Raw genomic sequence first — 14,113 nt, 5'->3', positions numbered from 1 at the left:
CTTGGTGTTTTATAGCTTCAAGCACAACGCATTGGAAGTATAACAAACAACTTGACACGAGAGTTGTCCGGTTCCATTCAATTATCCGGATCGTGTTCACATGACTGCAAAATGACATCAACTGGGATCATTTCAAAGCAAGGTTTGACAAGTTAAGTTGTAATAAAGTGGGTTGAGGACAAAGGGCTGATGATCTTGAATCAAAACTTTTTGTGCAGTTGAGAAAGTTTATTACTTTTTCTGTGTCCTTTACTTGAATCTTGTATGTTTGGGAAATGTTGTCTTTTCTTCCAGATAGAACTGTAGTGACGGAAAGTCGGGAGAAAAAGAGAAAAAGAAGGAATGTTGTTCAGCAAAGGGGCTGGCGATGAATCAAAACCAGCCTGGTGTTTTAGTCTAGCCTAATTGTAAAGCACGAGTCTAACCTGATAAGTTACCATCGACTCCTCTGGTTAGCTTTTCCAAAGCTGCCACAGAGAATCTTTATCTCAGTGGACAGAATGATTTTCCTGCATTAGTCAGAATGAGGCTGCATCCAGTCGACATTTTAAGAACTGCAGCTAAAGGACTTTCTCTACTTTTAAGTTCAATTGTTATGAAAATGATGTTGGTAGTAAAAACTCTTTGCTGTGTAGGAGTTAAAATATACTGGTTTGCATGGATGCTCTGATCCAAACTTCAACTCATACCTGCTTCCATGGAGAGGCAGGTATGGATAACATCTGAACCTTCTTTGTTTACGACCATCACTGACTGGCTGGTAAAATCGTGCATAAGCTGCAAGGACAGTTTTTCTTTTCGTGATCAGCTGATCATGATATGAGGGCAGGAACTGTGATCACAGAGGGAGGCTTGATGTTGATTGGAAGCTGAGTGCAGATGTCCTGAGTGTTGATGTGCTTCACAGGAGTCCTGACCCAAACGCTTTTTGTTCTGCTGTTGGAACAGGACGTCCACAAGCGACAGTTTCCTTTGAGTCGATTAAGCACATAAGAACAAGTGTTTATTCCTTTATCTTGCACATATACTGAGTATTTTCATGAAAAAACACACGCTTTGTTAACGGTATCAGGGTGAGCTTGCTAACTGACAGAATAGCCACCGTCCGTCGTTCTCATTGGCTGTTGAAAATGAAAGGGCGGGCTCATGTTGTTGATCCTAAGCGATGATTGGCTTACGCTGTTTCTGCACAGCTGTACTTTAAAGTACAGTACACAACACCGAAAGAAGGCTGAGGAGCTGCTTGGTAAAGAAGCTGTACAATTTCCTTTTTAGGAAATAAAAATACTTTTTCTGTCAGATATTTTCACGTTTCCTCTGACCTCTCTCTGTGTGTGTGTGTGTGTGTGTGTGTGTGTGTGTCAGTAGTAAAAGAAAGAAAATAAAAAATGTTTTGATTATAATATAAAGTGTTTGAAGCTTTTATTTTAAATGTGTTTTTACTAAGTGTAAATCTGCCAGATTCTCCATATTTACACTGCTTGTTGTGTCTATACTGCCCCCAATGGACAAAATGTGGAACTACATTTGTGTTTTAAAAAACATTTGATTTTTTCCCACTCTTGAGAGCGTAGTTAGCCCATATATGTATTGAAAAATGAAGCATTAGCTATTCTGTCGACAATCGAAGGTATTTAATTTTATTTGAACTAAAATGGTTCGTACACTGACCCCGAACGGAAGTGGGGAAATATTGGCTGTTAAATGAAACAGCATAGTTTGGCTGCCATCTAGTGGACATGATCAAGTTCTGCAAGGTGAGCCCCATTCAGCCTGAGATTTAAGATCGTCAACATCTGTGAGACTTTTCAATACCACAAGTTAAAAATGAATAAAATCTGTATTCAAATCTGTAATTTAACCAAAAGCTGCAATAAGAGAAACATGTACAGGTTAGCAGATACTAATGGAGTCTTTTTGGTGCATCATAAAGTTAAAACTACATCTTCTCTTTGAACTGAATGTATTTGTCTGTAAGCAGAGTGCGAACGAGAAAGTGTATTCCTTCTGGTTGTGGATCGAAGGAATGTTTGAGTCATTTTCTGTGTGTGTGTGTGTGTGTGTGTGTGTGTGTGTGTGTGTGTGTGTGTGTGTGTGTGTGTGTGTGCAGCTCCATCATGGGCTTCATCAGTAAGGAGAGGGAGAAGGCTCTGCTCAGTGATAAGTGTCCCGGGACCTTCCTGCTCAGGTTCAGTGAGAGCAGCAGAGAGGGAGCCATCACCTTTACCTGGATGGAATACGACCTCTGCAGTGAGTGAAGGACTGATGCTGTTCATGTCTTATGTAAAGGAAGAATGTGAGACTCTTTGATCCAGTAGATATCTCCCTTTAGCACCAGCATTAAACCAGAAACATACAATATGCCCAGATAGGTCGTGCTGTGCTACCCCCAAAACTTTCCGCTCAGTATCTGACATTTTCTGATATTTAAATTGAAGAACAGTTTCCTACTCCCTCTCTCTCTCTTTCACTCTGTGGAGCCGTACACGAAGAAGGAGCTGTCGGCCGTCTCTCTGCTCGACATCATCCGTACCTACAAAGTGATGGCTGCCGAGAACATCCCCGAGAACCCGCTCCGCTTCCTCTACCCCAACATCCCAAAAGACAAGGCCTTCGGGAAATACTACCCCAAACCCACAGAGAGTAAGTGTTCTGGTTCCACAGTAAAACCATATGATCTGTTTATAAAATATGATGCTGTCTTACATTTCAAGTATTAATGCTTCTTTTAAGAGTGTTTATTAAACTAACAATCTGCAGGTGCCGTAAAAACATTCAACCTTTTATACAAACGAGCTGATGAGAGGTTTTTTATTACCTGTAATTTCAGCAAAGTATCTTATTGCAAACTGCACGTTTATTTAATGCTTATTGGGGACTAAATGCTGTTAATGTTGAATCTGTGTTTATTTGACTTTTAGCTCAGGAGCCCATGGATGTGGAGAACAATCCAGAGAGGAGCAGCTACATGAAGACAGAGCTCATTTCTGTCTCTGAAGTGTGAGCAGAGAATGTCACTTTTTAAACACATGTCAAATATGTTATTGGTAATGCATTGAGCAGATTTAACTTGGATTTGCTTTCTGTTCAGACATCCGTCCAGACTGCAGGACAACATGTTGCCCATGTCTCCTGATGACTACAGGGCTTTGTCACAGTTAGTCGGCCCCAGAGACATTGATGCTGTGGTGAGTATTTTGATAAGCTGCTGAACCAGCTTCTGTGAGCACCTCTTTAAATACTGCTGTTGACAGTCTGCACAGGGGTTTTTTTTTACAGGTGAAGATTTCTGTTAATTCATCACCTGTAAAGAAACAACACCTCAGATGATTGTAGACGAGTAAACTGCATGATATGTCCATCTGAGATGAACCGGTAGATGTGTAGAAATTTAAACCCAGCTTTACTCTGTCTGTATTTATCTGTTATTTTGTCCTTATTGATCTTAAATGCAGTTGCTTCAAGTATTGTTGTGTCGCAAACCAGTAACCAAAGCTTAAATTTGGAGATGTTTTTATGGGGTTTGGCCAGTAATGGGAGCTAAGTTTTGCTGTGTGTTTTTTCTTCCTCTTGCTCTGCTCAGACCAACAATCTGCTTGGATTTGAAGAGCTTGATGTTCAGGTAGAGGCAGCCTCAGTTTGTTGCTCTACACTGAATAGTGCATCAGCTTAAGTGTCATTTTCTTTATGTGTTGTTGCATGCATGACATTTAACATACAGAGAAAGAAATTGTAGCGTATCTACTTTTAATATTTATATATATATAACTCGGGGCACCATCCTTGTTAAGTAAGGAAACTAATATTACTTGTAGTAATTAATGAATCTATAAATCGGTCTCATATCATTGGGATGAATTCTCAAGCAGTAAAAACCATAAAATTACACAGACAAAGTATTGAAAGTTTATATGAAAGTTTAATAAAGAAAAATGATGAACAGAAGAATTTAAAGGAAATGCACAAGTAATATCAGTATAATTACGACAGTGATATAACTTGAATAATAATATTGAATTGTTTAAGTTGCCATGGTGAGGTCCTTATGTCAAGTTTGGAGTTTAACTATATTGTTTGAGGGATTTAACGAAGTGGGATTTTGAGAAAGAAAAATAAAAAGGGAACTTAATAAATTTGGTGAAAGTTGACTCTGAGGCTTTGATTCGGATACCACAAGCTTGACTCAACAACCCAATCTCATAATCAGAACGCTTCCTTACTGAGACGTAGTGTTCAATTGAACTCCGCCGAATGGTACCAAGACTTCCCGTCGAGTTCTTTCGGATCAGGAATGCCGGTGGCCCACAATAACCGCCGTAGCAGGTCCGGTCGGAGTGAGATGGGTTTGAAGAAAAACACAGCGGTCCAAGCAGTTGTCCGTGGGTCCTTCTCTCAGCGGCTCAAAGAGTCTTAATTAACGTTCGTCAGGATGGACGCTCGTTGATCCTCACTTGACTTGAATGGTCTCTTGTAGTCAAATGTGAGGATAGAAAAAAATAATGTTCTGGAAGACGAATGATCAATACTTCAAAAAAAGGAAAAAGCTCTTAGGCTGTAAGAAAAACCTTAGAATGCGGGCTTTAAGAATCAGGGTTGGTTTAAGTTGGATTCGAGTTCTGCAGGTTCTGCGAATCCGGACTTAAATTCAAAGAGTTTCGCGTCGGCAAAACTTGAAGAAACAAAGTGGTTTGAAACAAGGATTTAACAAGAGACGTCTAAGAGAGTTTAGAAGAAGAAGTTACGAGGAAAATTTACAAAGAAAAACGAGAGAAAAGCGAGAGAAAAAAGCGTGCGCTCTCGAGAGACGAGCCACTTTATCCAGGGGATGACTTTCCGAGGGGGCGGGGCCTAATATCTAACCCGCCTCCGATGTTTACTTTATTTCAATCCACTCCGAGTTCTTTACTTATTAAGAGCATAAATAAGAACTTTGATCATATGATCATCACCATGTCAATATTCGTATGTAGGATTATTTCCGGCAGTAAACATTTCAGACAATTATGCAATGAAATAGACATTACGTCTAACCTGAAGACAGTTAGACGATTTCCGCCTGTATGGGAATGAAATCAGCATTATACCATTCAACATTCAAACACACATTAATATAGTATGAAGGGTATAATATCATATCTTAAAATACAAAATGTATAACTAGGACAAAATCACATAGTAACTATCGTACTTCCTCCGCTCTTTCCACTAGGGGGCAGTAGTGCTCCACGTAAGATTCAAGTAGAGTTCATCAGGTAATGTGATTTAGTTTCTCAATATCTAAGTTCGTCATAGATGATCGTAGCGGAATCTAACTTGTATGAAAGTGTTAGTCTTGATGTCATGGATACATATATCCGATTCGGGGATTGAACCGAAATTCTTTTTATAACAGAAATGGATTATGTTGGTTAAGGCAGTTCGTTCAACGTGTTGATTAACTCGGCAGACGGCTGTCTTCCTGGGATTGTTTATTGAGAAAGTCGTTTCACACGTATCCAAGTGTTCTGGTTCGCTAACTTGGATTAAAGGCTTATTGTTTTTTTATGACGTCCTGTTCTTCACAGTTAATCAATTGAATGGCTTTTGTTATCAGTAAACAGGAAGAGTGGGGTTTTCATTCATGTCCTGTGAGTTTTGGGTTGATTTCAGGTCAATATGTTACAAAATATTAATCAGAAAGTATAAAAATCTAAACATGTACTCCAGTTGCATGAATTTAACTGTTCTACATGCAAAGGCGTGAATTTAAGTCGTTTTCACATCTGCACTCCTGAAAATATCTAGATCATTTCAGGACGACTGCTCCGGAGATTCTCCTGATCTGGTTGTTCACATATCCACCTCACAGCTGGGGACTACAACTGTCAGACAGGAGGGGGGGCGGCGAGGGGTCTCCTGAGGTATACGACACTATAATGAGAATATTTGTCTTTATATCAATGCTACGTGTAGTTGAACAGAATCACAATCTGAACTAAAGAGTGGAGAAGAACATACTGGAGAACAGGAAACATGCAGCAGCAGGTTCATTAGAGCACGGAGATGGTAGAGGTGGCGTGCAGACAGTCTGTGGTCGAGCAGCAGTCACAGGATATAAACGTCACTCCCCCTCCCATTGGCCCGAGGTGAATATTCCAGATAATATTCTGCTGCGTTCTCACATCACTCTGACTAACTGTTGAAAAGAATACTACAGTAGGGTTCTGGCAGGAGAAACTCTGGGTGAAGTCCAAATGAAGAATTTGTGCGTTTGCATTCACACATACAGCTCCTCCTGCAAATATCAGGAGTTTTCTGCAAGTGTGAAACCCCTTTAGTCTGTCTTTTAAAGGGGTCTGTCTAAGACAGACTAAGACAGAATAACCTGTCCTCTGATTGTAACCAACACTCTCTTTTCTTTTTCCTTTTCTGAAGAAAGCAAATCAATTCTGCTCTGCTTTTCTTCTTTCTGAGTGCAGACTTGGAGTGAGACCAAAACTGTCAACTGAGAAGTTTCTTCATTTCATCCAAGTCTTCTTTCTGTACTCTCTTTCAGTGTCTTTGTTTCGTCAGTGGTTGAACTCTGATGATCATTTTATCTGCTCTTAGAGGTGTGGTAAAGACCCTCACTACTTTTAAGTTAGATACAGGTCAGTGCAGTAACCAGTCACCTTCTAGACACATTTGAGTGATTACATTCACTCTACTTGGAAGTCAAAGAATTTATATTTTTGCCCGATAATTACGAGGCAGAAAAGGCTTAAAAAGACATGGATTCAAAACAAAAACCCTTATCTGCCAGCTGTGTTTTATTTAGTTATAGTAGTTTACAGCTTTCATTGTCTGTTTTCTTTGATTTTGAGGAAACTTGTTTATTGTAGTCTTTAATTATCTACCACTAATAAGAAAATAAGAAAAATATATTGCCTAATATGTCATGGGAACACAATCTGCTTTCTTCCTCAGTAGTGAAATGCTCCAACGTACACAAGAATATGCAATCAATGAAGTTACACTTCAGATTCTTTGAGAGACTAACATGCATGTGTGATTAACAGACAATGTATTTTAGTTAACATAAGCAGTAAACAGTTGCTTTATAATTAAAAAAATATTCAAAAAAAAAAAGCAAATATGTTATCTGTGATTAAGTCAAGTCACATTTATTTATAAAGAAATAAAACAAAGAAAGCAGTTTGAATTTGTTGTATCTAGAACAAGAAAGGTGAAAAGAAAAAATCCAAACGCAGTAATTCACAGAGTGACCACAGGAGGGCGCAGTTTCACCTTTAAACTCCATCTTTACACATTAGTATCTCAAACTAACTTCGGAGCTTCCGTACAAAGTTTTCACTCATCCCGTGTCTTCATTTATCTGCTTCTTAGACACTTTGGAGAACGAGAGGGAAAGGAAGAGAGAAACTGGAGGTAAACATCATTAAGCAGTGAATTTATCTGTGGGTAAGAATTCAGTCAGTGTCCTAAAGACCGGAAAACAGGTTAGCTTCGTCCCCTGCTAACGAATGCAGTGAGTTACCATGGTGACCCGAGTTTGACTTCCTCATGTTGCTTGGTTACCAAGAGTTCAAAGTTTAAAAAAGTATAAAAACAAGTAAATTACATTAAGAAATATTTTTTTATCAATAAAACATTTGATTTTTGACTTAGTCTTGTTTATGTGTCCTCTTATTTATAACTTTTTCATTTGTTCCATAGAAACTTTCCGCGACACTTCCGGTTGAAGCTTCCGGTAATCACGCCCAGGTGTGTTCAGGTGTTCTCAGGTGTGTATATCATTGTTTCGACCAGGTAAGCGGTGCGGACCGCGGGCAGCCTGGCTGTCGAACAAAGCGGCGGAAGAAGAAGGAGCCGGAGAAGGAAAGATGAAGTCTAGATACTCAGTGAGTCATTCAAAGTTTTGTGTGAAAAGACACAAAATAGAAACACGTGAGGCTGTATGCTAATGCTAACACGTGGGCTAATGCTCATGCTAAATGTTTGTTAAGCGGAAACATCGTCAAAGTAAGATGATGATAACATTTATCAATATTATGAAGGTAACTTTTGAACTTGTTTTCTCCTGTTAAACTAATTGTTTAAACACCGGGTAAAAGTAAAGCCACTTTTAAAACAAAACTTATAATTTAAACTAATATTAGATTGAAGAGTTGAAATAAAACAATAACCTCAATTTAAGTTTATTGACTAATATGTAAATTAGTTAATCCGAGGTCAAATGATTTTCTAAACATTACTGTTCACAGAGCTCAGAGATTAAATGTTCATCTTGATAAAGTAATATGAATAGACTTCATTTATTTAATTTAAAAAGTAAAATCTCTTAATCCAGTTTTCTGTGTTTAAGAGATTTATAAACGGTATAATGTATTTATTTTAAACCTTTAACTTTAATCTGAGTCTTTGTTCTTGTGACAGTTAATGTATGGTAAAGATGTTTCTATATTATATTCTACATTTAAACTTTGAATTTAAGTTTGCTTCAGTCTCATAGAAAAGCCTTAAAGTGAAGTTAAACACAGATAATTTACAGTGAATGATGAAACTCAGGTTTATTCCAATCATCACAATGTTGTATAATCACAAACATTTTCTGAGTTTTATTAACTTGATGAACTAAAATTAGTTTTTCTTCACCAACAGGAACTCTGTTGACGTCTTCCAGGAGGATCCCCCGTCGGTGGCCGTCTTCCTGCTCAGGTAGGAGACTCAAAGCTTTCTTAATGTTTTATTATGTTCCAGGTTTTAGGTCTTATAGATGTTTAGACTCAGTTATTTTAATCATTTCATCCTTTTTGGAGGATCATCAGGTGTTTAATGAAATACTACATTTTTATAATCCTTATTTAATTAAACACCTGCTGTTCCTCCACTACAAAAATGATTAAAATAACTGAGTCTAAACATGTATAAGACTTAAACCTGGAACATAATAAAACATTAAGAAAGCTTTGAGCTCCTACCCAATGGGGACGCCAGTGACGCCTTATTGTATTGTGATGATGTATAGAAAAAACACAGTTCATGTCTGTTTAATATTTTATTGTAATAAAACTACTGCTGTGTTCATTCTGCATCAGAGTGACTTCTGTACCTGTGGAGGAGAGAGGTGTTACATCTGCAATCAGGCTCTGGTTATCTGCCAGCTGTGTTTTATTTATAGTAGTTTACAGCTTTCATGTCTGTTTGAGGAAACTTGTTTATTGTAGTCTTTAATTACATGAAATTTTATAAAAAAATGTTCAAACAAGTTCACAGCATGTGTGACTCCGGAGGAAACAACTACAACAAAACTTTAGGAATTAAAGATGCTGACAACACAAACATGAGACAAATTAAGAGTTTAACATTTTATTTATTATGAAAGTGGCAAAGAGAAAACAGACAATAAAACTTTAAATCTATAAAGAAAACTGCACAGAAAAGCTACAAGTTAGTTAACAGGTAAACTTTAATCCAAAGAAAATCCTTCCAGCTGCAGCACAGATCAGAGTTCTCAGAGCGAGGAAACACCTGGAATATCAGACACAAGAAACAAAGACATCAGGGTTCAAAGTTCATTTCAGGTTACAGCTAGGATTGTACAATACGTGAAAAGTAAATGGGGCGTTCTGATACTAATTTTTAATCATTTAATTAAGTCAAAAGAATCATTACATCTACATCAAAGAGTGTCAAATTAAAATTTAAAAGTTAGTAGCATCATGTAAATTTAGCCCTACAAATACAATCAAGAATAAGACTATATGTGACTCAAACAGTTAAAATAAAAATACTCACCAGATGTTGAAGCAGGTGAGGCAGCGTGGTGTAGCATACATGTTAACAGCTCTTCATCTTGTTTTGGTCAGGCTGCCCCTAAAAGTGTTTTAAACAAAAAACACATCACAATTAGTTTAAACTTACCAAATGTTTGTTATTGTAAAGTGTCTGGAGATAACTTCTCTTATGATTTGGAGATAAGTGAATAAAAATGGACTGATGAATGAAAGTTAATATTAAGCAATAAGCATGTATCCTAATAGAAAATCATTTACATTAAACAAGACGACTGAAACAGCTTGAACAAACTTAAAACAGTTTCTATTTTTAATTAAAATGCAAATCAAACATTTTTAACATTCTCTCTGTAGAGCTGCTGGTTGAGTGTGTGAAGAACAAAGACTTAAAGAAGGTGAGTGACAGTTTCAGACCTCATTTCTACATACTCACACGTGTCTTTGAATTGAATCATCAGCTGAAGGGAGCCGCACCTGAAGGAGGGAGCCACCGCACCACCCGAAGGGAGCCGCCGCACCACCCGAAGGGAGCCGCCGCACCACCCGAAGGGAGCCGCCGCACCACCTGAAGGAGGGAGTCGCCGCACCACCCGAAGGGAGTCGCCGCACCTGAAGGAGGGAGCCGACCTCACGTCACTCGACTCGTCCGGCTGCAGGTGACGTCATCACGCTGCCAGTGCAGGAAGTAAAGAGATGGTTCTCTACATCCTCCACAGGTGTGTGTACAGTCCTCCACCTGTTTGGTGCACGTAGGTTGACAGTCAGACAAACTCCTCTTTTCATTTATTCACCAGATTGAAGAAGGAGTGAAAACTACAAGACAAGAACATTTAGTTTAGTCATTACCAAAGTTCTACAATAAACAATAAACTAATACAGGACAAAAGAAAGCCTAGTTGTTACTAATGCTAAGCTACATGCTAATGCTAAGCCACATGTTATGTTACATCAATCAGATGCAATACACAACAAATTATAACAAGGCTAATGTTAAGCTACATGCTAAACCTTAACTTAAGTAAAGTGAAGGAACTTACATTTCTGTTGCTGCCTGCTGTGTGCAGTCTTGAAGATTAAAGAAGGAACCCTCAACTTCCTGCTTCCTTTATAGGCAGGGCACTTCCTGTTTGAACAGTCACTTCCTGTAGCAGTACCTTTACCTGTACCTTTAAGAGTATACCAAATAACCAGATGTAGCTCATTAAAAGAATCCTTAGTAGTTGTTTTATTTACCATTAATGAATGTATGTGGGTTCTTTTCATGTAGTTTTATTCAAAATAGGAATATGTAGTTTTTTTCTTTCTGTATTCTAGTGTTTGAATAAATGGGAAACTTTCAATGACAGGCTTGTAAAACAATAAGTCAGTTCAATCAATCTTTATTTTGTAGAGCGCCAACTCAATACAAATGTTATCTCAAGACACTTTACTAAAAGCAGGTAAGAGAGAGTCTTGTCTGGGTTAAAGGCAGGGTTGATCATTTTCTAAAAGTAGTATTCCCTCAGTGCTCCGTCTGCACCCAGAAGCAGACCTCAGCTCATTGCTTTCATTGTCAGGACCAAAAGACAATTTCAACCACAATCTTAAAAAGTGGATCTGGAGAAAATCACCAACCCTGCCTTTTAAGTAGTTTTTAGTCGTTACAGAAAAACTGCAGTAAGTACAGATTATATTTGTGCTTGAAAACATCTAACATTGAACTGAAACCATGAGGTTTTTAAAATGCTAAACACTTTATTTAAATGTTAACGGAGTGTAGATGATGATGCTGTGTCTGTATCTGTGCTCTGATCTCTGTTCGGTCTATATGTGATGATATATGTGCCATCATAAACACAAGACACCAAAAGAAGCAGCACCACCGTTGATGTCTGTTCCTCGGGTGATGTTGTCAGATGTTGTAATCTGACGCGCTCTCTCTCTCTCTCTCTCTTCTGTTGACCAGGGGGGAGACGGTCCTTCACCGAGCTGCGTCCCTGTGTCAAAGAACTATCTGTCATTATCTGGTCCAAGCAGGAGCCTCGCTCATCAAGACAGACCTACAGGTACAGTTCAGCTCGCACCCAAAACACACGCTAACCTGCAGGTTTTAAAATGGATATCTGCGTCCAGTTCTCACCATCAGTGCAGTCTATGTGTGTTCGCCTCAAACCGACATCTCCTCTCATTTTGTTCACATTTCCATGGAGGTTTGGAGCCTCACTGGCTGGACTCAGCAATGACCTAGATCCAGAGAGAGGAGAGGCAGACAGTGACATTTCTACATAAATAGTTTCTTTTATCACATATTTATTCACATATCATGTAAACAGTGTCTCTAGTGACTTCACTGATGCTCCTTTTAACTTTGAACCATATTATCCTAATATATGATTGACCATATGTATATATAATAAATAAAATATTATGTCATGAACAATGGACCATTAATGAATTTAGGTTAGTATGTCATTTAAAAAAAAAAGTTATTAAGTAAATTATAGTAAGTACATTATATTTAGTACATTATATTTAGTAAGTTAAGTAAGTTTCATCCAACACACAAATCAAAGAAAACGGACAATACAACTTTAAACTAAATCTATAACTAAACAAAACTACAGCTGAAAGATAAAAACAACAAACATTAAAGACTAGACAACAGCTAAAAGGTAAATAAAACAACAGCTAACAAGTAACCAAGACAACAGCTAAAAGGTAAATAAAACAACAGCTAACAAGTCAACCAAAAAAGCTAACAGGTAAACTAAGACAACAATCTCTTCATCCAGCCTTCTGTATTTAACTTACTCAAAGAAACAGCAGTCTGATTCATTTATTATTTAAGTGCAGTAACCAACAACTGACCACCAGAGGGCGCCCTCTCTATATAAAGTGATTTATAAACGATATAATGCATTTATTTTAAACCTTTAACTTTAATTAGAGTCTTACATCATTGTTTGCTAAATTATTTATATTAAAGCTGCATTTTTACTTTAGACCTTTTCCTTCATTTTCCTTTTCAAACTTTTAATCATTTTAATTAGTTTATTTGTCTTTGGTTTTCTTAATGAAAATACCACAAACCTTTTTATTGATTTAATTGAAATGATTAATTTCATTGAACTGCTTTTTTTGATTAGGATTAAAATATCTGATACGAGTACATTTTACAGGTCAATGAGATAGTTCAGATTAAACACATAAATTAAAAGGAAACATTTACAAGTTAAAAAGGTTGCTTTCATATGCTCATAAGTCTTCTTCACCTACCTTATGTGCTCCATTAACATTCAAACATAATATTAAGTTCATTGATAATATCACAGTCTGTGATCACAGAATATCACAGACTTTTACTTTAGGAGCATCTATGGCTCATTTACAGGATTGTACAATACGTGAAAAGTAAATGATACATTCTGATACATTACTCATTTTAAATGAACTAACTGTTTTTTTCAACTGAAAATACTTCTTACCTTTGTGAAAGAAAAGTCAAATAATATTGTTGCCACGAGCGGAGCAAATACGAGGAGGACATCAGCAACCTGTACAAACAGCTGGAAGACAAGAATAGACTAAAGTCAAAGACAAGACACAACATTAGAAGACAACCTGCTTAAAGATTCAAACTAAATACAAATACTTTCATTTTCTCAATTATTATTATTAATTTAATTATTATTACTTGATGTCCTTTTCTTGTAATAATTCACAGGATGATGAGATCAACCAACAGTGTCTGGCTGACAAACTCAAGGAGCAGAAGATGGACCAGAGGAGGTTTGTCTCTCAGCCTATGAAATACAAAAGAAATATCAAGTATTTTCATTTAAACATGGATTTCATAAGGATGATCATTTTTGCATGAACTCACTCTGACCCCACGTCCCTCCCAGGAGGAGCTGTGCCGGCTGCAAACGGAGAACCAGCTGACCAAGGAGGAGGTGAAGGAGGTGCTGCAGGCGCTGGAGGAGCTCGTCGTCAACTACGACCAGAAGAGCCAAGAGGTGGAGGAGAGAGATCAGACCAACCTGCAGCTGGCAGACGAGCACAAGACGGTACAGATATGTTTTAGGAGAAAGTGTTCATCTTGAGTTCTGCAGAAACATACAGACTGTTTTACGTGAGAGAGAGTGTGTGTGTGTGTGTGTGTGTGTGTGTGTGTGTGTGTGTGTGTGTGTGTGTGTGTGTGTGTGTGTGTGTGTGTGTGTGTGTGTGTGTGTGTGTGTGTGTGTGTGTGTGTCTGGTCCTACTCTCGTAGCAGCAGTGACATCAGCGCCATCATCGGCACCACTGATGTCTGTGAGCTGTGAGAACGGACACACATTTATATACACACACACATCTTT

The 14,113-nt window shown here is 37.9% G+C and overlaps 1 protein-coding gene and 2 long non-coding RNA genes across 4 annotated transcripts in view; 1 reads left to right on the top strand and 2 right to left on the bottom strand.

The window, feature by feature from the left end:
* Positions 1-2,068: 2,068 nt before the first annotated feature.
* LOC132959423 (signal transducer and activator of transcription 1-like) lies at positions 2,069-3,702 on the top strand. 2 transcript variants are annotated; one of them, XM_061032422.1, is made up of 4 exons: positions 2,069-2,643; positions 2,922-3,000; positions 3,092-3,188; positions 3,584-3,702. In XM_061032422.1, the coding sequence occupies exons 1-4, from the start codon at positions 2,544-2,546 to the stop codon at positions 3,671-3,673; spliced, it is 366 nt and encodes a 121-aa protein (XP_060888405.1). In that variant the 5' UTR covers positions 2,069-2,543; the 3' UTR covers positions 3,674-3,702. The 2 variants fall into 2 exon arrangements, with proteins under 2 accessions (XP_060888405.1, XP_060888406.1); XM_061032423.1 differs by having other exon boundaries at positions 2,073-2,643; positions 3,092-3,702.
* A 5,688-nt stretch (positions 3,703-9,390) lies between these two features.
* Positions 9,391-14,113, bottom strand: part of LOC132959745 (uncharacterized) — a 65,092-nt gene continuing 60,369 nt past the window's right edge. Inside the window, exons 2-4 of the long non-coding RNA XR_009667083.1 lie at positions 10,210-10,250; positions 9,778-9,855; positions 9,391-9,510 (exon numbers count right to left, since the gene is read on the bottom strand). This is a non-coding gene — a long non-coding RNA (uncharacterized LOC132959745). The remainder of the gene's footprint in view (positions 9,511-9,777; positions 9,856-10,209; positions 10,251-14,113) is intronic.
* On the bottom strand, positions 11,748-13,745 carry LOC132959771 (uncharacterized). The gene is made up of 3 exons (XR_009667095.1): positions 13,639-13,745; positions 13,241-13,339; positions 11,748-11,832 (listed from the first exon to the last, which is right to left on the bottom strand). It is a non-coding gene; the product is annotated as an uncharacterized LOC132959771 (long non-coding RNA).

Source organism: Labrus mixtus, chromosome 24 (assembly GCF_963584025.1).
Source record: "Labrus mixtus chromosome 24, fLabMix1.1, whole genome shotgun sequence".
Taxonomy (NCBI): domain Eukaryota; kingdom Metazoa; phylum Chordata; class Actinopteri; order Labriformes; family Labridae; genus Labrus; species Labrus mixtus.
Note: the sequence above shows the minus strand (reverse complement) of the source record. Positions and strands in the feature narration are given on the sequence as shown.

Bases quoted from the DNA above. Each gene is read 5' to 3' on its own strand.
- LOC132959423 (XM_061032422.1), top strand. From the start codon at position 2,544: ATGGCTGCCGAGAACATCCCCGAGAACCCGCTCCGCTTCCTCTACCCC. The intron at 3,001-3,091 runs GTGAGCAGAGAA...CTTTCTGTTCAG, and splicing joins CTCATTTCTGTCTCTGAAGT to ACATCCGTCCAGACTGCAGG. The intron at 3,189-3,583 runs GTGAGTATTTTG...TGCTCTGCTCAG, and splicing joins CCAGAGACATTGATGCTGTG to ACCAACAATCTGCTTGGATT.